Source organism: Cetorhinus maximus, chromosome 4 (assembly GCF_964194155.1).
Source record: "Cetorhinus maximus chromosome 4, sCetMax3.hap1.1, whole genome shotgun sequence".
NCBI lineage: Eukaryota > Metazoa > Chordata > Chondrichthyes > Lamniformes > Cetorhinidae > Cetorhinus > Cetorhinus maximus.
The window spans coordinates 137,994,860-138,020,002 of NC_135882.1; the positions used below are offsets into that span (position 1 = coordinate 137,994,860).

Genomic DNA, 25,143 nt, shown 5'->3' on the forward strand with positions numbered 1-25,143 from the left:
CTTTTTTTTCGTTCAAGGGATGAGGGCGTCGCTGGCTGAGCTAGCATTTAATCCCAAATTGCCCTCGAGAAAGTGGTGGTGAGCTGCCTTCTTGAACCATTGCAGTCTGTGTGGTGTAGGTACACCCATCGCGTTGTTAGGGAGGGAGTTCCAGCATTTAGACCCAGCGACAGAAGGAACAGCGATATATTCCCAAGTCTGGATGATGAGTGGCTTGGAGGGGAACTTCCAGGTGGTGGTGTTCCCATGTGTCTGCTGCCCTTGTCTTTCTAGATGGTAGTGGTTGTGGGTTTGAAAGGTGCTAAGGAGGCTTGGTGAGTTCCTGCAGTGCATTTTGTAGATGGTGCACACTGCTGCTACTGTGTGGGGGTGGTGGAGGGAGTGCCAATCAAGTGGGGTGCTTTGTCCTGGATGGGGGCATGCTTCTTCAGTGTTGTTGGAGCTGCACTCATCCAGGGAAGTGGAGAGTATTCCATCACACTCCTGACTTGTGCCTTGTAGATGGTGTACAGGTTTTGGGGAGTCAGGAGGTGAGTTACTTATTGCAGGATTCTGACTTGCTCTTGTAGCCCCAGTATTTATATGGCTTGTCCAGTTCAGTTTTCAGTCAATGGCAACCCCCAGGATGTTGCTAGTGGGGATTCGGTGATGGTAATGCCATTAAAAGTCAAGGGGTGGTGGTTAGATTCTCTCTTGTTGGAGGTGGTCATTGCCTGGCACTTGTGTGACGTGAATGTTACTTGCCACTTGTCAGTCCAAGCCTGGATATTGTTCAGGTCTTGCTGCATTTGGACATGGATTGCTTCAGTATCTGTTTTAATGATGTTGGTTGGCAGATAAATGCTGGCCAGGATACTGGAGAAATTTCCCCTGTATTTCTTCGAGGAGCATCATAACATTTTTTTCACATCCACCTAAGACAACAGACAGGGCCTTACTTAACATCTTATCAAAAAGTCAGCACCTGCAAAAATGCTGCACTCCCTCAGTACTGCACTGACGTGTCAGTTTAGGTTTTGTGCTCAAGTCACTGGAGTGGGACTTGAATCCACATTCTTCTGACTTGGTGGCAGGAATGTTAACACCCAAGTGACGGCCAACAACTAAGATGATATGTAAATGCAAGCCTTTCTTTTGATTAGAATCAGAAAGACTTGGATGATGAAGCCCCATCTAGTTATAAGCTCATGATTCTGCATGAGATTTACTAAATGCCAGGCTGTTGCAACCTCATCTTCAAGTACACAACAATAGACAGTTTGCTGTTTATTGATTAAAAGGAATTAGCAAAACCATGCAATAAAATCCAAAACATAATCATGTTGAAAAAAAAGTCATCACGATATTTTACACCTTTGTGTTACAATCAGTATGACACCAAGTTGTGAGTTAGCCTTAGTGACAGCAGTCTTCAGTCCCAGTTAATAGATATATATTAATAAAGTAACTAATGCTATGTCTATACAGACTTAGAAAAAAGAGAAAGTTGTTAAAAATCATGCAGGTGGGTCATGTAAAAGATCCTATAATTCCCATGTGCTGGAAGACAAATTGAAACAGGTTCCCTGCTAAAGCCAAGATTCATAGTCTCAAATTATTCAAAAGCCACTGAATGGATACCAAGGCCAACAGTGAAAGACTTAGTAATTTTAAAATGATAAAAAACATATGTAATATTTACACAGTAGTACAATTTATCAATCAAGTTTAAGTGCAGTTATTCTGAAAAGTACCTGCCTCTTATAGGCATCCCTTTCAAATATCAAGTTGATTGTTTTTCAAAAGTATTTCAAAAGCACCACAAGTCTAATCAATTTAACTATGTGATTATGAGGCTCCAGTTACTCCTCCATAAGTCTTTCCTTTCATATGTATATTTTCAAACTGGGGTCCACATGGTCATCAGGTTTGTGTCCAACGGAGGCTGGGTGTACAACAGCCCATGAACTCTGCTCCTGAACAATTCTGGGTTTTATTCTGCACTTGATTTTCAGTCAGGGAGGAAAGACGACTTTATAGCAGCATCTAAGATGGCTGAAGGATTAGAAAAGGTAAATGGGAAATATTGCTCGAAATTAAATTGTGACAGTAGAACAAAGAGCACAGGTCAAACTAATGAAAGATAAATTTGGAACCAGTATCAGGAAATAGATCTTCATTCAGTGAGACCAACACTTGGAATGGAATTCCAGACAGGCTGGTGAATAACTTGGAATCAATTAAGAAAATTTGATGCAGCAATTGGTACAGGAAACTGTAGGATCTTTCTAGGTGGATGAATTAAGATAGATTAAAAGCCCTTCTCAGCTTTAAGTATGACTAAACACATTATTTTGTCTAATGCTAGCATTGCTCTTCTGGTAGCTGACAGTGCTGCAGAAGTTAGGACAGGAATTCCCTTGGATGTGCAGGGTGGCAGTGGGGGTTGCAGGGGGGGATAGCACAGGGGTCATTTATATAGAAAAGTTTGAAAACCTTTTAAAGGCAACAATGTGTCTCAATTTTTAGATTTTTGTTTAGTGAATTGAGACATTCATGGAAAGCTCAAGCCTCACCTACCTCCTCAAACTGATGGGCCTGCCCAAAATGTGCAATACAAGGCAGCAAGTGTTCTACAAGGCAATATAACCAACTTTGTCTGCTCTTCCATTAAGTGCTGACTGATGCTATACAGGGTCTCTATTGCATTTCCTATGCAAATAGTATCACAAGACTAATTTGTTGCATTCAGGATAGTGTTGTCACTGAAAGTTTGGTAAAGCATGAATGGCGGGCATGCAAAATTCTCAAACTACGTTGAATTGAAAGGAAAAAAAAAAAAATCAACAATTTGATTACGCATCCTGCTCAAACTTGGAGGTATTTGAGACAGTTTGGCACCAGGGTGACACACTGCAGATCCATCAGTGGTGAGGGGGGTTTGGAGTAATGGGTTAAGAGGATCACACTGGAATATTATAGTGCAACTTTAAGGTGTATTGGCTTATGTGCGATCCTTTGTATAGTACCAATACATTGCGCAATATTGTCACTGGAGCTTATTCAATGTTGCATATTTCATATTTTCATTTTGCAACACAAAGATGAGTCCCAAGGAGCAAGTTTAACAAACCGACATGTGGTCTTACTCAAAGCTACAGGACATCGCAGAAATCTAAACAGGATACTCTCAATCTATGAAGAGAATTACAAGATACAATTGGCTGTTCAGCAGCTGAAATTTTTAAATTTATTTTTGTACTAAAAGTTCTGACAGTTCAAAAAATTTTCCTCTTAATACCAACTTCTCGCACTGGTACTAGGAAAAGACTAAACCAATTGCAGGGTCAATTTTTTTTTAAAACGCACACTCCATCTGCAGATTATAAAGGTGGGCTACAGATCGTGTCATAATACTTTATATTATATAAATGAAAAGAAATGGCTTCACCCTCAGTGATTTCTTTCTCATTAATATTTATATTCCGGTTTTATCATTACCACATATAAACAAAATAAAACTACTTTAGATCATGTCAAAGGCAGTTAATGATGTGCCCGGGTAGCTCTAGTGCGCAGTAAGCGCAAACAAAAAAAACAGACGTGCAGCCCATTATTTTTGGGTTGCAGCCCTTTGAAAAGTAAATTCAGATGAACTGCACTTTAAAAAAAATATCAGCATTGCTCTTAAGTTCATTTTAATCTTTGTAAAGCGGGTGCTTAATGAAAACCAATCACAAGTTAAGAATGAGTTACAGCAATCTCAATTTTTTGATCTGTTGCACTAGTTCTCATCGAGTACCATGGGGAAGAGGTTTTTTTCTATAGCTGATCAGTAAAGCTGTGTCAAAAAATAAGGCAATTTTAAAAAAGGGTGTTGGCAGTGGGGGGGGGAAAACGACGAAGGAAAATAGGTGAGAGCTGACAATTCTGCAGTTTGCCTACAGAGGGCACTCCTTATCTTGTGAGAAATCTGCAAGCTGGAACGCTCTGGAAAGCTCCTGATGGCGATTATTCCATTGTTAGGATACTGCAAGCAAATGCTCAATTCACTTTCTATTTGTCAATTCTTTGTTACAGGGCAAGAGGGGCGGGGGGAGTTAAATGCTGCAACTTCTACGGGCAATGTCATCACTCTTTGGCAGTACAAGTTTCCTCAGGCCAACACCAGTGAGATACCTATTCACAGATGGGGTCAGCAGGTTTTTATTTGTTGTAGTGTGACTTAACTAATGGTAAGTTGTGCAAATCCTATGAGTTTAACATCATCAGGAATATCTGATTCTTCAACACCGGAAGCCTGTGGATCAAAAAAATATGCTTTAATATCAAAAACATTAAAAAAGGTACATATGCATGAACTTACTGTCATTTTCCCAATATAAATTCCTGTGACATTTATAATGGCAACTGCCTATGGAAACCTTCATAATGTAACTGCACTCTTCAACCATTTTAGTTCCGCATCTTCGAACTCAACCTGTACGGCAGGCTAAGTACCACGCTCCTTATCAACCCAAAAACATTGCCCTCCGTTTTGTCATTTAACTGTAAGTAATTAATTTTATACAATATTTTGATATAAGGTAGAAGGCCAGTCTTCAAAATGGGGACTCCGTTACCTCTGCACATCTTGCTCTAAGCCTACTTTGCCTGAAGGCTACATTTGGTCTTGAAACTCTTGTATTCATTGCTATGGGAGATTGTCTAGCATTATACTAAATTCTGTTTTTGAGCCATGGAGAACAGAAAGTCCCTAGTTCATTTCGTAATCTTTGTCGAGTTAGTTAATTTCAGCCAGTACAGTATTAGTCAGGCTGCTCCAAGCAGTCTGACTACCCCTGTCATCAGGATGGGAAAGCTATCAGCATTCCAAGTTCCCAATCATGAATTTGAAATCAAATGGTGAATCTCGCTGGAAAGTCAGTGTGCATGAGTCAGTATGCATGAAGGTCAAGCGATTTACTGAGTAGAATTAGACCAGGTGGTAAAAACACTGGCACAGACTTGATGATACAAACAGCCAATTTTACATGCTTAACAGTTATGATTCTTTTAGAGGCTTGCTTGACTAAGATGCCACCTAGGAATGAAAAAGCATACATCCACTCATGGTCCAGGCTTCCACATAATGATGGGCCACTTAAGTGGTGTATTGCAGTCATTCAGAAAAATACATGGCAATTGGGGAAATAGAGAATTTGAGTTGACAGGAGCAGAGAACTTTCCCTGCAAAACAATCAGCACTTGGGCAGAAGGCGCCATCAGTGGCTGCCAATGGTGATCAACAAGCAGCAATTAGTTTCTTTGTCCTGAGTCAGGCCCTTTGGGCAGGAAGAGAAGAAACTAGGTCAGAATTTTTATTTTATATATTTTGTGGGAGATTCATGAACTGATGAGGCAGAGTGAGTGTCCAGATTCTTAACAATGGTGAAGCTATTAATGTATTTTAAAATAGAGGTTAGTCTATGGGTATGTCTTAATTGGATTAAAGCCAGCTAGTCTGGGTGCTTTGATATGTACTAGTTTTTGATATGTAAGAGAGATAACGTGCATTTGCATTTTTTGAATAGAGCATTCAAGAAGTGGGGTGAAAATTTGACGCCTTTGTAGCAGCTACCAAGCAATATGTTTATATTACTAATAAAATTGGTACTATGAAAGGGGCTTCATTGTTAAAAGGTGAAGGTCAAAGAGGTTGCTGACACAATGAGAATTAACATTCAATGGGGCTGGTAGGTATATCTTCAGTAGTTTTCGGGTGTGCAGGCAGAGGCAATGTAAAATCAAAAGGCAGCTGCAAGCCTCCAACTGGGTCCACAGTGAAAGGAACCTCATTTTGAATTTGTAAGGTGAAAATGTTTTGTCTGGTGTTTGGTTAAGTCTATGGGTTGCCGTTGCCTTAATGGAGATTAGTTTGGGAATTTGTTAAAAGTTATGATAGTAGTAATTTGTAGCCATGTGTATATATATTTTAACCTGTGTAAATTAATAAAGTATTTAATTTAGTTTAATGTAAAACCTCGAGAACTAGTGGTCTGATTCCTGAGTTTAGTGTCGTATCTCAAACATAACACTTAAAAATTATAGGTTATGACAGTTGTTTAAAGTTTCCCTCTGGGATTTTTAAATAATTCCACTTTACCAACTGCATGGATCATAACAGAAGGCTTAATTTCTACCAAATGAAAGCCAAACATGCTCCACATAGAATGATTAGGCTAATTTCTATCAACACTTGGCACCCAGAAAGGTTTACATAGACAGTCCATTTATCTTCTTTAATATTTGTTCATGGGATGTGGGCGTTGCTGGCTAGGCCAGCATTTATTGCCCATCCCTAATTGCCCCCTTTTCAGAGGGTATTTAAGAGTCAACTATGTTGCTGTGGGTCTGGAGTCACATGTAGGCCAGACCAGGTAAGGACAGCAGATTTCCTTCCCTAAAGGACATTAGTAAATCAGATGGGTTTTTACAGCAATTGGCAATGGTTTCGTGGTTATCATGGGACTTTTAATTCCAGATTTTTATTGAATTCAAATTTCGCCATCTGCCGTGGTGGTATTCGAACCTGGGTCCCCAGGGCATAACCCTGGGACTCTGAAATACCAGCCCAGTGAAAATACCATTCTGCCACAACCTCCCCCATCATGGTGGGGTGGTGGGGAAGCACATAGTATAGGAAGATTCCAAAAAACAAAATAAAATTCAGGTAACTGCAAATTAGGAACAAAATTATTTTACTTCTAATCAGATAAAGCTTTTGAACATTTATGAATGAATGGTTAGAATACTGAGGCGATGGGGGTTGGAGGAGAAAGTCTGTTCTGCTGTCTGTCAAAATGTTATTCTGACTTTCACAACATCTCAAAGCCCAAAATTCAATAATCCTACACTCTGAATTTGCAGTACAAAAACACACCCCAAGCACACTCAGACTGAGGAATGAAATGAGATCAGTGCCACCTCATCTCAACTTCTCAAACACCCAACATAAAACAGATCATTCAGCACCTGGCTGAAATTACCGTCAGCAACTGCTGACTGATCAACATGTGCCAGTTGGTCTTATTGCTTCATGCTTCTCCAGGTAAACAGCAGGATTTTGCTGCAAGAGCATGTACGTATAAAGAACATAGCAAGCAGCAATGTAGTTAGAAAACAAAGAGTAAGCAAAAATGTACAATTAACCAATGACAGAAAATACACAATGGGGTGTATTGATGCCTGCACCCCAGTGCCAACTCCACAGTGCAACATCTACTCTAATCCAATATGCCTCTTTTACTACATCCACAACTCAAATGTACTTGTGAAAATCTAACAAATACCACAGCATAATCACCCAACTTGTAAATTGTATATCCAAAATTAAAAATCATTCCTGTAAACAAACCTGATTTGCTGCCTTACTAAGTATATTGTCAATACTAAATATGAGCCAGACAGGCCAGGAAGGATCCTGATGGGACTGAGTTGGCTGGTGAGGAATAATCAAGCAGGATTCTCTTAGAGGAGAGAGTATGCAAGGGTGGACTCTGGGCAAGGACTTAATTGACTAAGTTATGAAATGTATTTCTCCATCTCTTCGCCCTCCCCATTCAAGTAATTTACAAACATTCCCCTGAATTTCTAAAATTTTGCACATGAACACTGACTACCACCTGGATAATGTATGAGGAAGAACGTAACAATGGAATTATATGCTAGCAACATTATCTTTAGGAGGAGAAAAAAAAACTTCACGCAATTACCTCCCTGCACAAAGTTACTCAGTATAGTCAATTGTTTAACCTGCAGCAAGTTACATACAATATTACAGACCCTCTCTCTCCCTGTACTTTATTTATAGACCAAGCTCCCCACTCTGCAAAATTGTAGATCCAGCCAGTCCATATGAGTACTTTTTCAGCAAAGTGTAGGTTTATAATACTTCTGTTGTAATAGATTTTTTGCATGAGGTTATATACTCAAATTAAACTATGATAATACAAAAAAATTGCTTTCTGGACACAATTCAATTATGGGTCAGTCAATGATTCTGTTGAGAGTGACATTCCTCAGTAATGAATTCCTCCAACCCTTCCACAGATCCCTCATACACCTTCACTAAACCCATTGGTTCCCTTTTCTAAAACACTTTCCTTCAATGTCTCTCTCGTCCTCAATCATACCAAGTGAATCCCAGAGCAGGTGAACCAGCAGATAGCTTGGAGACAGTCAACATGGATTTATGAAAGGGAAATCATGTTTGACAAACTTGGAGTTTTTTGAGGATGTTTCTTGTAGCACTGATAAAGGAGAAGCAATAGATATGGTGTATTTGGATTTTCAGAAGGTTTTTTTATAAAGGTCCCACATAGGAGGTTAGTAAATCAATTAAGGTGCATAGGATTGGGGGAAAACGCACCAGTATAGATTGAGAATTGGTTAACAGACAAAGCAGAGATTAGGAATAAATGAATCATTCTCAGGATGGCAGACTGTTACTATGTGGTACCACAAGGATCAGTGCTAGGTCCACAGCTGTTCGCAATCTATACAAATGATTTGGATGTGGGGACCAATTGTAGTATTTCCAAATTTGCTGATGACACCAAACTGGGTGGGAACATAAGTTGTGAGGAGGATGCAAGGAGGTTTCACAAGGACTTGGAAAAGCGAATGGGCTAGAACATGGCAGATGAAATATAATGCGAATAAACGTGAAGTAATTCATTTTGGTAGACAAAAACAGAAAGGCAGAATATATCTTAAGTTGAGGGGGGCTGGGAAGTGCAGGTGACCGAAGGGACCTGGGTGTCATTATTCATAAGTCACTAAAAGTTAGCATGCAGGTGCAGCAAGCAATTAGGAAGGCAAATGGTGTGTTGGCCTTCATCACAAGGATTTTTTGAGTATAGGAGTAAAAATGTCTTGCTGCAGTTACATAGAGCCTTGGTGAAACTTCACTTGGAGTATTGTGTACAGTTTTGGTCCCCTTATTTAAGGAGGGATATATTTGCCAAAGAGGGGGTGCAACGGAGGTTCACCAGGTTAATCTTAGGGATAGCAGGATTGTCTTATGAGGAGAGATTGGGGAGACTGGGTCTGTATTCCCTAGAGTTTCGAAAAATGAAACTCATTGAACCTTAAAACTCTTACAGGATGTGACAGGGTGGATGTAGATAAGGTACTTCTCCTGATGAGTCTAAAACCAGGGGACTAAATCTCAGGATAAAAGAGTAGACCATTTAAGACTGAGATGAGGAGGAATTTCTTCACTCAGTGGGGGTGAATCTTTGGAATTCTCTACCCCAGAGGGCTGTGGAAGCTCAAGCATTGAGCATGTTCAAGACAGAAATTGATAGACTTCTGGTGATAAATTACATCAAGGGATATGGAGATAGTGCAGGATAGTGGCATTTAGGTAGATGAACAGCCATGCTCTAATCGAATGATGGAGCAGGCTTGATGGGCTGAATGGCCTACTTCTGTTCCTATGTTCTTATGTTTTAGACACAAGGGAGACCAAGCCTACTGAGGGCTGCAACTGACTTCCAAGCATGTACATGTCTCGAATTAAAATTCTGCAATGGACATATCTATATCCTTTCCTGAATCTGAAACATCAGTTAACAACAGTGACTCAAACTAGTACGGAAAAGTTATACTCACCAATTTGAAAGTGACAGATCTATTTGCAGCTGGTTCATCCACTATTTTCTGTAGATTTGCTGCAACTAATTAAAAAATAATTTAAATATTTAATAATTTATGCTTGAAAAATATATTCAAGAAATTTATGTTTTAGACACAAGGGAGACTAACCGTACTGATAGTGAATCTATCCTGATTTATTATTTACTGAGTTTGTTCTGAGATAGCACTTTGCATCAAAAGAGACCACAACCAACTAAGACCCTCTAATATCTTGAGAAGGCAGTGGTGGGTTTTTATAACAACCCAATAGCTTCACAATCACATTTATTAATACTAGCTTTTCACTTCCTTTATTTCAGAACAAAATTCAAGTTATCAAGTACCATGGTGGGATTCGAGCTTACATTCTCAGTATTAGTGCAGGTCCCTGGATTACTAGTCCAATATTGTATCCAGTATGGCAGGCTGCGCGACAGAATATCTCCCAAAAGATTCTTCAAATTCAGAAGCTATACAGTGCAGTGTTGGCAATAATTACCTATTACTACATCTTTTCCATCAACCAGGCCCGCAGACACAAGTTCTTGAGAAACACCATCTGCTGTATCTGCCAGAAAATGTATGAACTTGTTAATTACAGCTGGTCAATGTGTTACACCTATTTAAAAATTTTAGTGATTGTCTATAATCTGAACTCCATATTATGTACTTGTGTTTGACATGAAAGATATTTTTGCCTTTATCAATGGATGGGTTAGTACTGCTCAGTGTACTACTCAAGTATCCAGACAGTTCAATCCAAGGTCAAGGATGTTACGGAGCAGCTGAAAACACTGAAGGAGGAGGAGTGGTTGTGGTCTATATCGGTGCATAGGTAGAAAGAGGGGTGAGATCCTACAGGTAGATTTTGGAGAACTAGGAAGGAGACTAGCAAAAGCAGGACCCTAAAGTTGGTATCTTCTAGATTACTCCTGGTGTCATGCACTAGTGAGTACAGAAATAGAAGGATAGAGCAGGTGAATGTGTGGCTGGAAAGGAGGGAGGACTTCAGATTCCTTGGACATTTAGATGGATTCTGTGAGAGAAGAGGTATTTACAGGCCAGACAGGTGCACCTGAATAGAGCCGGGTTCAAGGTCCTTGTAGGTTTGTGAGTGCTTTTAAACTAACCGGGATTTGGGAACCTGGAGGTAACAGAGGAGAAACAAGGTTTACAGAGAATTGGGAGACGCAGATAGTACTAGATTAGCAAGGTATTAGGATAGGGTAAGAGTGAGGCAATGCAATGATGTACATGGAGAAAACGAAAAGGTGGGAATTAGAATAAGGACAGTTCAGAAAAGAAAACAGTAATAAATGTCACAATCAGCTAACTTCCAAAACAACTGGAATTATCTGGAAAGCAATGTGCCAATTCTTAATATTCAGCACCCTGAAAGGCAAGCCCTTTTCAACAATGTATGCTTTTGGTTTGGAAGGTCATTACTATGTAGTGACTTAGTATATCTACTTATTAACTCCAGTCATTTCAACAATGGTCTGGGTGAACTGATGATTATTAAAAAAACATTTAAAAGGATGTTGAGGATTGCAGAACAGCTGGCTCAGTACATTTTATAAAGCTGTTACAATATGGGGCTTTCCAGGCAATATTCAGAATTAAACTTGGGGATGGTACAAAGCTGCATCACAATTCAGGAACATTCAGAATCTAAGAATCTTGTGGAATCTAAGTATAGTCAGCACAGAGTCCCAGATGGCTATGCCCACCACTATGCACAAAGTTGTTTCGAGTCTTAGTTATGCTGTTCTATAGAGATGCTAAAACAGAGAGAAGTCAGTTTAGTAACTAAGCTTTAGTTACTTTGAGCAGTATTCCTATCATCTAGCTATGCAGTAGCAATCAAGGATGATGGTTAGGAGCACATCAATAATGCAATGCCTCCCACAGTACAAGGTGACCAAAAAAAAAAAATCACACCGAGTCATCCAAACTCCTAAATTGGTAACCTTTTTATTGGTGTTTTGGATTTCAGTGTCATGTGTGTGTAGGTTCATATCCCAAACCTGTGCACTGCTCGTCACAGATTGAGAGTTGCAGCCAAAAGGTTGACTGGGTGTGTGGGGAATGGAAACATGTTGCTGCAGTAGTATTTCTCCTGGGGCTGGGATTAAGACACCTTAATGGGGCAGAGTAAAGGAATATAGCTAATCCATAAATCCTCAATAATGACAGCAGGTTCCCAACATTGAGATCCCTCACCTGAAGCATGAAATTAAAAATGAGAAATAAAAATGGAGGAACATCTTACCTCTACCTGGAGTAAATTCAAATCTTATGTCATTCAGCTCCTTCTTCAAATTTCTGTGGGGAAAGATGACATTTTCAAATATAACAGACACTTGGAGCAGTAATTTAAGAGTCTGATTGATAGACAATAAATGGAAGGTACAAGATAGTAATTAATGAAGAATTTATTTAACATTGTACATAATCAGGCTCATTATGAACTTTATTGAAATTATAATCCATCATCAAGGGATGCTTTTTTCATGCATTTTAGTACATACAAGCTTTTTATAGAGAGCACAAATCCCTTTATTTCTCCCCCTTTTCAGTGGGTGTCATGCACAACTGAGGGCAGGTCACTCATTGTCAACATAGTATATAATGTATTCTTTAAAATTTATTTTGCTTTTATATTAGCGTTTAATTCACTGCCATTTCTCTTCAAGAATTCCCACCTTGAAAATGTTCTGTTCTCTCCAATGGGATTTCCATTGGACTACCTTGTTCACCTTCATTGTTTTCTAGTTCAATTCTTGTGTTTTATCAGCTATCCACCAAATTTCTTTCACGGCAACATCTCTTTCTTCAGCAACTGTCTCTGGCTCCAACTTATTCCATGTGGATTCCAACTGAAATTCCACCCTCCATGTTGTGGATATATCCATAATTACAGATATCTCCTAGGCATTCATCATATTCCTCAAACCATTGTTTTTGACAGACCTTGAGATCCACAATCAATGCCACATACACCACATGCATGCTCTTGACTTCTCTTTTCAGCAGACTGACCCGCTATTTCAAAGCAGTCATGGCCCACAGTTTCATTTCATCCTTTGCCTCATCCAGCACTTCAACAAAAACTTTTTATTTTCCTTTAAGGTTTGAAGGATCATAAGCTTTAATAGCTCATGGGTACCAACACCCATCTGGATCCTTCCTGCCCTCTGCTTCCCTCTGACTACATTCCTTCTTTGAATATCACCCCTTGCTGTGTTTTTGAGACCTCACCTTCTCTGACCCAGAACAATCTAACTTTTGCAAAGGCCTCAACTTCATCCCCTTGTGTCTCCACCTCATTGAACTTTGAGCTCGGAATGACTTCACCTCTGTGCACACTTATTTGGCCAGGTATTTTCCCCTTGCTAAGCAAATACTTTTAACCCTCTTCAGAATTCCCCCTCCACCTGGACCCCTCCCTCTACCCTCTTCCTCTCTCGATCTTTTCATTGAGAACTGCCAGCATAACATTGACCGTCTCAATTTCTCTGCTCCTCTCACTCATTCTAATCTATCTCCCTCTGAACTTGCAGCACTCTGTTCTCTCAGGTCTAACCCTAACATACTAATCAAACTAATTAGGTTTGATGACTATTATTGTCTGGCGTAGCGCTTTCTACTGAGCAGAGGGCAAATGTCGATTCTCTGATACTTTTCCCCATCTCCCCTTGGATTATGACCCACGATTGAATGTCAAGCCATTTTTTCCAGGAGTGTCACTGACCTCATCCTCTATGGGGGCATTATCACCAGTACCTCCAACCTCAGTCCCCCTACCCTAAACAGCCCGTTTCTACCTCCTTCTCAAAATCCACAAGCAGGACTGGCCTAGTCAACTCATTAGACAGAATTTAATGCGGCCAGTGGAGAGCCCGCCAGAAAAAGTGGATCTCCGGGAGCCCTGAGGGAATGAAGTCCCTAATTGGCAGTGGGAAACCTGCCACCAGTGTTCCCGGCTCCATGGGAGACATTTAATTGCTGCACTTCCCCCAGTAGACTGGAAATCTCACCCCCAAGAGCTGCCAACCAGAGACTGGGAGCTTTTTATTCTCAGCAGTGTCGGGAATACTGGAGAAAGAGGTGACAGAGGGTGCCTGAGAAGGACTGAAACAAAGAATGTACCACATATCCCATGAAAAGGATGATGCAACTAGTACCCATGCAGGCACCCACAGCAACACCCTTTATTTGGGTGAAGCTGTTTAATATATGAACAAATTCAGTCAGAGGAAGGTGGTGGCAGATGGGGATTGGTTGGCCCTTCATGTAAGAAGAGAGAACTCGTACCTCCATCCCCCACTGATGGTCTGCAGAGGTATTAGACATTCACTTTAAAAAAGGTTGGGTAAGGAAACTGGGGAAACCATTAGTGACAGAGGACAGTGGAAGAGTCAGAGATTTAGTGGGAAGAGACTGGTCAAGGAGAGAAAAAAAAAGTTGAGGTCGGAAGAAATCAGCTCAGTGAGGCAGGAATGGGCTGAAACAATGGGTGGAATTTAATGCCTCCCTCCCCTGAAGGGAGTTTCAAGGTAGGGGTTGGCCGTTTGATAGGGGGGGTAGGGTGAGGAGTAAGGACCCTGCCATTTTCCCGCTTCCCCAAACCCTGATTAAGTCCTGGGCGGGCAGGCTTCCTGTCGGATGCCAATAATTTCACACTTAAGGATGTCAACCAGCAGCTCCCCGTGTGGGAATACCAACAAGCAAACTGTCAGGCTTGCCTGTAGCCTAGTAGCAGTAGCTGGTGCCAGTAATTCATTAGGATCTTCACCAAGGGTTTCTGAAGAAAGCAAAATGAGGATGGGATGGCAGTTGCTCCGAGGGGGTCTCCAGCGAGGGAGAGATAGTAGGGTTGAGCTCGACTTCCCTAAGCTGGGTCCCTCGATCAGGTGTGGAATGCCTTTGAACAAGGGAACCCCTCCCTCAGCCCAACTAGGTTGCAGGCAAGCCTGACAGTTTGCTTGTTGATATCCTCACACGGCAAGCCGCTGGTTGATGTCCTAAAATGGAAAATTATTGACATCCAGACTGTAAGGCTGCCCACCCAGGACTTTATCAGGGTTTGGGGAAGCAGGAAAATGACAGGGTCCTTACTCCTCACCCTCCCGCCCTATGAAACGGCCAACCCCTACCTTGAAACTCACTTCAGGGGAGGGAGACATTAAATTCCACCCATTGTTTCAGTCCGTTCCTGCCTTACTGAGCTGATTTCTTCTGGTCTCAACTTTTTTTTTCTCCCCTTGTCCAGTCTCTTCCACTGCCCTCTGACACAAATGGTTTCCCCAGTTTCCTAACCCTAACTGTCTCCCTTTTTAAAGTGAATATCCAATACCTCTACAGACCATCGTGGTGGCGGATGGAGGTAAGAGTTCTCTCTTCTTACTTGAAGGGCCAACTAGTCCCCATCCGCCACCACCTTCCTCTAATTGAATTTGTTCATATATTAAACAACTTCTTCACCCAAATAAAGGGTGTTGCTGTAGGTGCCTGCATGGGTACTAGCTGCATCATCCTTTTCATGGGATGTGGTACATTCTTTGTTTCAGTCTCTCTCAGGCACCCTCTGTCACCTCTTTCTCCAGTACATTAATGACTGTCGGTGCCCTTTCCTGCTTACACCCAGAATTGGAAAACATCAACTTGCTTCAATTTTCCAGCCTTCTCTCACCTTTACACAGTCCATTCTGACCCTTGCCTTCCTCGACTTCTCTGCCTCCATTTCTGGGGATAGACTATCAACCAATATTCACTATAAACCCACTGACTCTAGTTACCTTGATCACATTTCTTCACACCCCACTTTCTGTAAGGACTCCAAACTATTCTGCATTGCATCGGTTTGGACAACGTGACCTTCTGATAACTTTCTTTTTCCCTCAACCAAGGATTCCCCTTCCCACCCACCATCCCTCAACCATTGTGGTTGACAGGGCCCTCAACTTTGTGGACCACCTCCTTTCAAACACCTCTATTCCTTCAGCAAGTGTGACCCCGAGCTTGCCATTTTACTTCGCCCACTTGCTCCCACTATGAGCTTAGCCTACTACAGTGTTCCAATGAAGCTCAATACAAGCTCGAGGAGCAGTTCTCACCTTTTGACTGGGCCTTCTGGACTCAACATTGAGTTCAACAAGTTTGGTTCATAACCTCTGCACCCATTTTGTTTTGGGTTTCTTTGCTTTTTTTTCTCATTTCTTTTTACTCTGTATTTGGACTACAGCTACCCTGCCATTACACCTCTGCCAGAAACATCTTTTATTTCTTTACCTATCACGTTAATATTTCTCTGGCCTTGCACCATGAAACCTTTTGTCAGTTAATCGCTCCTGCCCTCTACGCGATCATAGATTGTTCTTCCTTTGATACTTCCGCATTTCATTTGTTCAAAACCTATTATATTTCTAACTTTCACAATTCTGATGAAAGGTCACACGCCTAAAACTGTGTTTTTCTCTCTGCCAGACCTGCTTAGCATTTTCAGTTTTTAAATTCAATATCCAAAATCTGCAGTATTTTGCTTTTGTACTCATTGTCAGTCAATCCATAGTGCTGGGAGCACTCAGCAGTGTTGTGGAGATTATCCTTTAACTTTCTCTTTCCTATGTTGTAAAAGAATAACTTAGATCACAAATGTAATGATGTGGTGCCATACACCAGGAAATTAACATGTTCTCCCATCAAACATCAAGGTTCCCATTTGCTGAGCCATAAAACATCCTCCTTTTTTAAAAAAATTCATTCATGGGATGTGGGCATCATTGGCTAGGCTAGCATTTATTGCCCATCCCCAAATGCCCTCTGAACAAGGGCAGTTAAGAGTCAACCATATTTGTTGTGGGTCTGGAGTCACATGTAGGTCAGATCAGGTAAGGACTGCAGATTTTCTTCCCTAAAGGACATTCGTGAACCAGATGGGTATTTACAACAATGGTTTTGTGGTCATTAGACTTTTAATTCCAGATTTTTAATTGAATTAAAATTCCACCATCTGCTGTAGAGGGATTCAAACCCAGATCCCCAAGTCTCTGGATTACCACTGCCTCCCTCCAGGCAATTAATTATCTTATATAGCTCTATAAAAGGCCCCTATTAATCACTCAGAATTTCCTCTTTATCTACAAGAGTGTTAAAAACAATTATATTTTTCATTATTTACTGATGTGTAAAAAATATAGTAAATGAAAGTGATCTTAAAGCACTTAGGGTTATTTTGACAAACTACTCCAGCTTCACTTTCATTAATTAGAACATTAGAACTACATAACAGAATTACTAATATCCCCCAACTTAGCTTTCACTTCCAATGTGCTCCTCAGCACCATGCAGTGCCATTGTGTACACAAAGGAAGAAAGAAAAGGCTGGTCAACAAAACAGACTCATGGAATAGGAGTGTCAGCTTGGATAAAAAAAAAAATTGGTTTAAGGACAGAAAACAGCAAACCATGTAAATGAAAGCACAATGCTGCAGATGTTGGGAATCTGAGACATGAAATAAATTCAGAAAGCTCTGGAAAAACTCAGGTCTGGCAGCATCCGTGGAGAGAGAAACCTGGAGGATAGTAGACAGTGGTATTCCCCGCTTTTATATATAGACAACTTGCATTTTGGAACAGAGTAACATTTCAGAATACGTCCATAATACCAAATTTATAGGTGTGGCAAACAGCAAGGATGATACTAATCGACTTCCACAGAACATAAGGTAGGCTAGCAGAATGCGCAGACAAGTGGCATATGGAATTTAATATAGGGAAATGTGAAGTGACCCATTTTGGTGGAAAGGATAGTGAGAAGCAATAAAAACTTAATGGCACAGTTCTAAAGGGCAGGGACAGGGGAACCTGGGAGTTCATGCACTAGATCTCTGAAGGTGTCATGACACATTGCGAGAATAAATTAGAAAAGCATACAGTTTAGGATCTTGGGCTCCACAGGGGTCCTGAGCACAAAAGCAGGCAAGTTATGCTAAATCTTAGTAAAGCTCTGGTGAGGCCACAACTAGAGTGCAGTGTCTAGTTCTGGTGTGAAGGTCCTAGGGAGGGTGCCAAGGAGATTAACCAAAATGGTACCAGGGATAAGGGAATTTAGCTGCAAGGTTGGAGAAGCTGGGGCTGTTCTACCTGGAGATTTTATAGCGGAATGCAAGATTATGACATGTTTAGATAAGGTAGACAAAGAAAAACTGCACCCATTAGCTGATGGGTCAAGGACTCAGGCACACAGATTTAAGGCTTTGGGCATAAGATACAGGGGGATGTGAGAAAGAAGCTTTTTTTTAAAAACGCAGCAAGTGCCAATGACATGGAACTCTTTACCTATAAGGTTGGTGATGTTGACTCTGTTAGATACCAATTTACAGTGCAACAGTTTGCAGTTAAAATAAAGCTTCCCTTCAGCATTTCATTACCTAGGTGTTAAAATTTTTCCAGTACTTATTTACTAAAGAACAAAGGATTACAGCAAAGTCATGAACAGTGACATTCCAACTAAGCTGTTTATGAAGTTGCTACTGTTTGAAGGTGGAATCAAAATTGCAGTGTACAACTGGAAGATTCTATAGCACCAGCTGTTTTGGGCTACACAGCAAAACAACTTTTGTCAAAATGAACTTCGATGGAATTAAGAATGATCCCTCAGTTTCTCCTTTCCTAAGGCTTCAAACTGTGCAACTCCTTAATTTCCCTCTTTCTCCAACAATCTTTGGGCTTTTCAATGTAAGTTTGATATACCCTGGCCATCAGTTCCTGATTCACATCATCATCTTTCGTACCTATTAAAGACCACAAGACGTAGGAGTAGAAGTAGGCCATTCGGCCCATCAAGTCTGCTCCACCATTTAATGAGATCATAGATGATCAACTTCATAGATCCTCAACTTCACTTTCCTGCCTTGTCCCCATGACCCTCGATTCTCGTACTGATTAAAAATCTGTCTATCTCAGTTTTGAATATACTTAACAACCCAGCCTCTACAGCCCTGTGCGGTAAAGAATTCCACAGATTCACTGCCCTCAGAAGAAATTCCTCCTCATCTCTGTCTTAAATGGGTGGCCCCTTACTCTGAGATTATGCCCTCTGGTCCTAGACTCTCCCACATAGGGCAAAAAAGCTCTCAGCATCTACCCTGTCAAATCCCCTAAGAACCTAATATGTTTCAATAAGGTCGTCTCTCATTCTTCTATACTCCAAATAGTACAGGCCCAACCTACTCAACCTCTCCTCATAAGAAAATCCCTCCATACCCAGGATCAACCAAGTGAACCTTCTCTGGACTATCTCCAATGCCAGTATATATTTCCTTAGATAAGGGGACCAAAACTGTTCAGTGTTCTAAATGTGGTCTAACTAGTGCCTTGTATAGTTTTAGCAAGTCTTCCCTATTTTTACACTCCACTCCCTTTGAAATAAAGGCCAACATTCCATTTGTCTGCCCTATTACACGCTGAACTTGTGTTAGCTTTTTGGGATTCATGCACAAGGACTCCCAAATTCCTCTGTCCTGCAGCCCTCTGCACTCTGTGTAAATAATTTTCAGCTCCTCTATTCTTCCTGCCAAAATGCATAACCTCACATTTTCCCACATTATATTCCAATTGCCAAGTTTTTGCCCACGCACTTAACCTGTAAATATCCCTCTGTAGACTTTGTCATCCTCACCACTTGCCTTCCCAACTATTTTTCTGTCATCTGCAAACTTGGCGATAGTACATTCACTTACCTCATTCAAGTCATTAATATATATTGTAAATAAATGTGGCCCCAGCACTGATCCCTGTGGCACTCCACTAGTTACAGGTTTCATCCTGAAAATGCCCCTCCTTATCCAAACTCTGTCTTCTATTAGTTAGCTAATCATCTATCCATGCTAATATACTACCCCCAACAACATAGGCTCTTAAGTGGCCTAATGTGCAGTACCTAATCAAAAGCCTTTTGGTGTTATAAATTTTGTGCCTCGTCCTTCAACCTTGCATTCAATAAAACTGCAACTCTTGCCCTGCATGAATTTATCATTTGATTACAAAGACATACTAATTTAGGATGACAGCATGTGTAATTAAGCCAGTCGGTTCAGTTAAGTTTTACACAGGTTATAGCTATATTTGCAATATTATACAGATGAGTATAATGTGATTTAGTCAATTATATTTATTGCTTATGATGTATGCAAAGTGCAAATAACTTCAACTGTGATAAAAGCAGATTAATCTAGTACCAATTATCCACCTCCTTCAAGCTAATACCAATGACCAACTTGAAGATGAAGTCATGACATCAATGGGTTCAGCAGGACTACATAATACAACGACAAGTATAACTTTTTTGCACTTTATGAGCAAATGTGCAAATTATGTACTTCTGAGGTGGAAAGTTTTTTGGGGCATTGAACTCACAAAAGATGTTGTATAAATGCAAATTATTTTCTTTAAACTATAATGCAACGGAGAACCCAATTATTTGTATTCGTTAAATGGAAATGTAGGCTGAGCAATGCAGAGTTAAAAAAAATGGGGTCCAAGATTTGGTAATGAAGAAATTGGACAGAGTATCCAAGAGTAACCAGTGAACACAGTATACAGAGATCTGGGGACCCAGCAGCAACAATAAATTAATGCACAGAAATGCAGTGAACTGCAGCTTAGCTCTGAATTTGTTAGAGAGCAGTTTTGCATGTTGTCAGTGATCATCTTTTTAACCAAAATGTGGCAGTAGTTTCACCCTGAAAAGAGCAGAGAACATTGCTATCAAATGTTCTAAAATAAGGCATGTTCAGGCAGCAAAGATTCACTTTAAAACAAGAACATGTGCAGCACTTTGAAACACACAAACATGGCATTGCAGTACTATGGGGATCATCTACTGAACCCAACAGCACTGTATGTAAATTGTCAAGCAAGGCTCAAGGAAAGGAGAGTCAGTCAAATCTTTTTGCATTCTCTTAAAGAAATAGCTTGTATTTACATGGTACATTATGTCATTCAAACGTGAGTGCTTCAGATACAACAAATTCATAAGTCACTGCTTATGAATGCAAACGAAGCAGCCATATTGCACACAGCAATGTTCAACAAATGAATGATCAGTTAATCTGTTTGATGTTTTATTAAGAGAAGGATGTTGGCAAGACACCAATTCCTGGCTCCTCTTAATAATATTTATTTTTTTCAGCTTTGTAGTTACGGAGCATCAACAAGCCAGGGAAAATCTTCAAAGAACTGCATATTTGTAATAATGCTGAGTTAGAAGCTACTGAGTGCCCTCTTCACTTGTTTTATCATATCCATTACTAGCCATATCAAACATTTTTCAATATTAAGTTGCATTTAAAATTAATCTAAATCACTCGAAATATCTGAATTTATCCCATTACCTTCATGCTCCATTATCTGAATTCTCATACACATTTAAAAAAAGCTCTAATGTGCAACTGAATTTAAAAATAACACTAAAGAACAGATGTCCCAGGACAAATTTCTCTAGATACTACTGGATGCTGCCATCCAATTAAGTGTACCACCATTGATCACACTCCTTTGTTGATTACATTGAGTTAATTTCCTTCATTCCCAAGAGCTTTCAGGTTGGCCCCAAGCAACTTCTGAAAGCCTAGGTATTATCAAACATCCATCAACTTCTATCCTTGTTAATTGCGTGTGTAGCTGATGGAAATCCTTAATAATAATTTACTGATCCCATTATATACAGCAAGATAACAAATCTGTAACTCACTTCTGACTTAGAAGCCCAATCTACTGGTGCTACCTTTGTTTACAGAAAGTGAACTAATTCAGTCATACCTATGCAGTAAATATTATGAACATATTCCACCACCTCTTGAGTCTACAAGCACTCCACGTTTTCAATTATTCCTTTGCTAAACTATGCTTCCTGCAGGTTTTGAAAAGCCACTCTTACTCCTGCAATTACAGCAAAATGCTGCTGCTGTAGCTATTCCTACAAGGGGACCTGTCATTGTATGTCATGCTCATCTGTCTTGTTCCATCATCTCACATCCACTGTAGCTTGTGGCACTGCAAGATGCACACCACTTTCTGGACTGAAAATGTAAATACTTCAACAATAGTACCTTTTCTGGACTATTTTGATAAAATCTTATAGCACAACAGATGTGACTAATTTTTTCCCCCATTTGTCATTATTGGTTCACCTTTTGCATTCTTTGGGCAGAATTTAATGTTCCCAGAGAGGAGAGTTCAGTGGCAGTGGGTGCCATGTGATCGGGCGGAAGGGTGCGAGGTGGAGATCCTGCCATCTTCTCGTCTGCCTCCGATTAAGTCTAGGGTGGGGAAGCTTGTCCTTTGGGAGGGAATTTGGAGTCCTTGCCTGGTCTGACCTACATGTGACACCTGATCCACAACAATGTGGCTGACTCTTAACTGTCCTCTGAAATGGCCTAGCAATCCACTCATTGTACCAAACCACTACGGAAAAGTCAAAAATGAATAAAACCAAACAGACTACCTGGCATAGACTTAGGCACCGGAAACAACAACAGCACACAGCTATGTTGACCCTGCAAAGTCCTCCTTACTAACATCTGGGGGCTTGTGCTAAAATTGGGAGAGCTGTCGACAGACTAGTCCAGCAACAGCCTGACATATCACACTCACGGAATCATACAGTACAGATAATGTCCCAGACACCACCACCCCCATCCCTGGGTATGGCCTGTCCCACCAGCAGGACAAACCCAGGAGAGGTGGCAGCACAATAGTACACAGTCAGAAGGGAGATGCCCTGGGAATCCTCAACATTGAATCCGGATCCCATGAAGACTCATGGCATCAGGTCAAACATACGCAAGGAAACCTCCTATTGAATGCCATCTACTTCCCTCCCTCAGTTGATGAATTAGTAATCCTCCACTTTGAACACCACTTGGAGAAAGCAGGGAGGGTGACATGGGCACAGATGGTTCTCTGGGTGGGGGACTTCAATGTTCATTACCAAGAGTGCCTTGGTGGCACCACTACTGACCAAGCATGCCTAGTCCTAATGGACATGTCTGTCAGACTGGGCCTGCAGCAGGTGGCGGGGGAACCAAGAGGGAAAAACCTACCGGACCTTTTCCTCACCAATCTACCCATCACTGATGCATTTGTCCATGACAGTATAGTGACAGCACAGTCCTTGTGAAGAGGAAGTCCCATCTCCACACTGAACATACCCTGCATTGTGCTGTGTAGCACTACCACCATACTAAATGGGATAGATGCAGATGAGATACAGAAGCTCAAAACTGGGCATCCATGAGATGGTGGCCATCAGCAGAATTGTATTCAACCACAATCTGTAACCTGAGTATTGTTCAAAAAAAGGACATGATAAAGCTTCTTGTCTTGCACTCATCAGGGCACATGCAAGAATACCAACATAAGGAAGAAAACAACAATTTATACCGTATGTGAAGAGGATGCTGATTGGTTGGCAAGCAGCGTTGCCATGAAGAATGTACCACTGATGGTGACTAACAGTTAACTGCCAAGCATTGTTTGAAATTTAAACCAATTGGTCAAGACATTGTCCTTTAGGGGCAACACTGGTTCAGTGAAGAGTGCAAGAGGACATGGCAGAACAGCACCAGGCATACTGAAAAATGTGTCGTCAATGTGAAGCTACACCACAGTCTTCTTGCATGCCCTCAAGATGCTGGTAGGCTGCCTGCTTGAACCCCTGCAGTCCCTGTGGTGTAGGTACACCTACAGAGATATTAGGGAGTGAGTCCCAGGATTTTGATCCACGACAGTGAAGGAACACAACAATATCATTTCAAGTCAGGATGTTGAGTGGCTTGGAGGGGAACTTCCAGATGGTAGTGTTCCCATGTGTCTGCTGCCCTTGTCTTTCTAGATAGTAGTGGTCCTGGGTTTGGAAGGTGCTGTCTAAGGTGGTTTGGGGAGTTCTTGCAGTGCATCTTGTAGATGGAACACACTGCTGCCACTGTGCGTGGGTGGTGGAGTGAATGTTTGTAGATGGGGTGCTAATCAAGCAGGCTGCTTTGTCCTAGACGATGTCAAGCTCCGAGTGTTGTTGGAGCTGTGCTCATCCAAGCAAGTGGAGAGTATTCCATCACACTCCTGGCTGTGCCTTGTAGGTGGTGGACAGGCTTTGGGGAATCAGGCGGTTGAGTTATCAACTGCAGAATTCCTAGCCTCTGACTTGCTCTTGTAGCCACAGTATTTATATGGCTAGTCCAGTTCAGTTTCTGGTCAATTGTAACCTCCAGGATGTTGGTAGTGGGGGATTCAGCAATGGTAATGCCATTGGATGTCAAGGGCAACGGTTAGATTCCCTCTTGTTGGAGATGGTCATTGCCTGGCATTCGTGTGACATAAATGTTACTTGCCACTTGTCAGCCCAAGCCTGGATATTGTCCACATCTTGCTGCATTTGGACATGGACTGTTTCATCTATGACCTTCCTTCCATCATTAGGTCAGAAGTGGGGATGTCCGCTGACGATTGCGCAATGTTAAGCAGCATTCGCAACCTCAGATACGGAAGCAGTCAACCCCTCCCACTTCCACCCATCACCCACCAGCTGACATCACCTCCCTGGGAAGTCCATCCCACCCTACTTGCCCATCTCAGGAGGATCCATCACCGATCCACTGGGTAGGGTCTTGGGGACATGATTTCTACCCTACTGGTGCCTTAGTTAGAGGCCCAAAACTGTCCAGGTAAGCTCCTGATTATTTCGGAATACTACGGGTCTCCTGTGGCAAGGCGATGTGGCGCCCCCAGTGGTTCTCCAACTGGTGGGTGTGACCCACATTCACCACCACTAAATTCTACCTCCATTTTGCCTGAAGGTGCTAGTTTCTACAGGGTGTTGTTCTTCAAATGATAAATGGCTCAAATGGCTATTCATGAGTAAACGTAGAGAGTCAACATCAGCAGCCATTTGACATCACAGCCAATTGTTAACATAGTTTTCAGTGTGTATGGGTACAAGTAAAAATATACACAATGGCTGTGTGCACCTCCTGTCAATAATTTACATTGTAAATTCTTATTTATAATAGAAATGGCTTCCATGGTTGTCATGCTGCAACTATGCATTCCCTCCATTGAATACACTATGATGCTAACATTACAAGGAGGGTGTAATTACAGCAACTAAATTTACGTAAGCAATTTCCATTGGAAATGTAGACATAAGAATTCATTTTTAAAAAAGGAACAACAGGACTTAAAAATGGAGCCCGAATTACAATTTTTGAACCTGGCCAATTACCCCTACTTCTCCTGAACAACCCCCTGTCAACACCCCCATTCAACGCCACTGGAAATGGAATATTATGTAAATTTTAGATATTTTTCATCTGTGAGAGCTTCTCACTCTGTATCACAAGTTTTTCAGGAGTCATGGATAGTAACCATAAGTAATGAACTTACTTTATTTTTATCCTCTCCTTCAGCAAGGCTGAACAT

General features: G+C 41.1%; 1 protein-coding gene across 3 annotated transcripts in view; it reads right to left on the minus strand.

The window, feature by feature from the left end:
- Positions 1-1,253: 1,253 nt before the first annotated feature.
- The window catches only part of LOC144679935 (serine/threonine-protein kinase OSR1-like), a 246,877-nt gene continuing 222,987 nt past the window's right edge, over positions 1,254-25,143 (minus strand). For 2 of the 3 annotated variants that reach the window (XM_078540914.1, XM_078540913.1), the window contains 4 exons: positions 11,933-11,985; positions 10,160-10,228; positions 9,637-9,701; positions 1,254-4,279 (listed from right to left, as the gene is read on the minus strand). In XM_078540914.1, coding sequence (XP_078397040.1) covers positions 4,205-4,279; positions 9,637-9,701; positions 10,160-10,228; positions 11,933-11,985 — 262 coding nt within the window. In that variant the 3' untranslated portion in view covers positions 1,254-4,204. Of the gene's footprint in view, positions 4,280-9,636; positions 9,702-10,156; positions 10,229-11,932; positions 11,986-25,143 lie in introns of those variants that run through there. The other variant, XR_013576449.1, reaches the window with a different exon arrangement.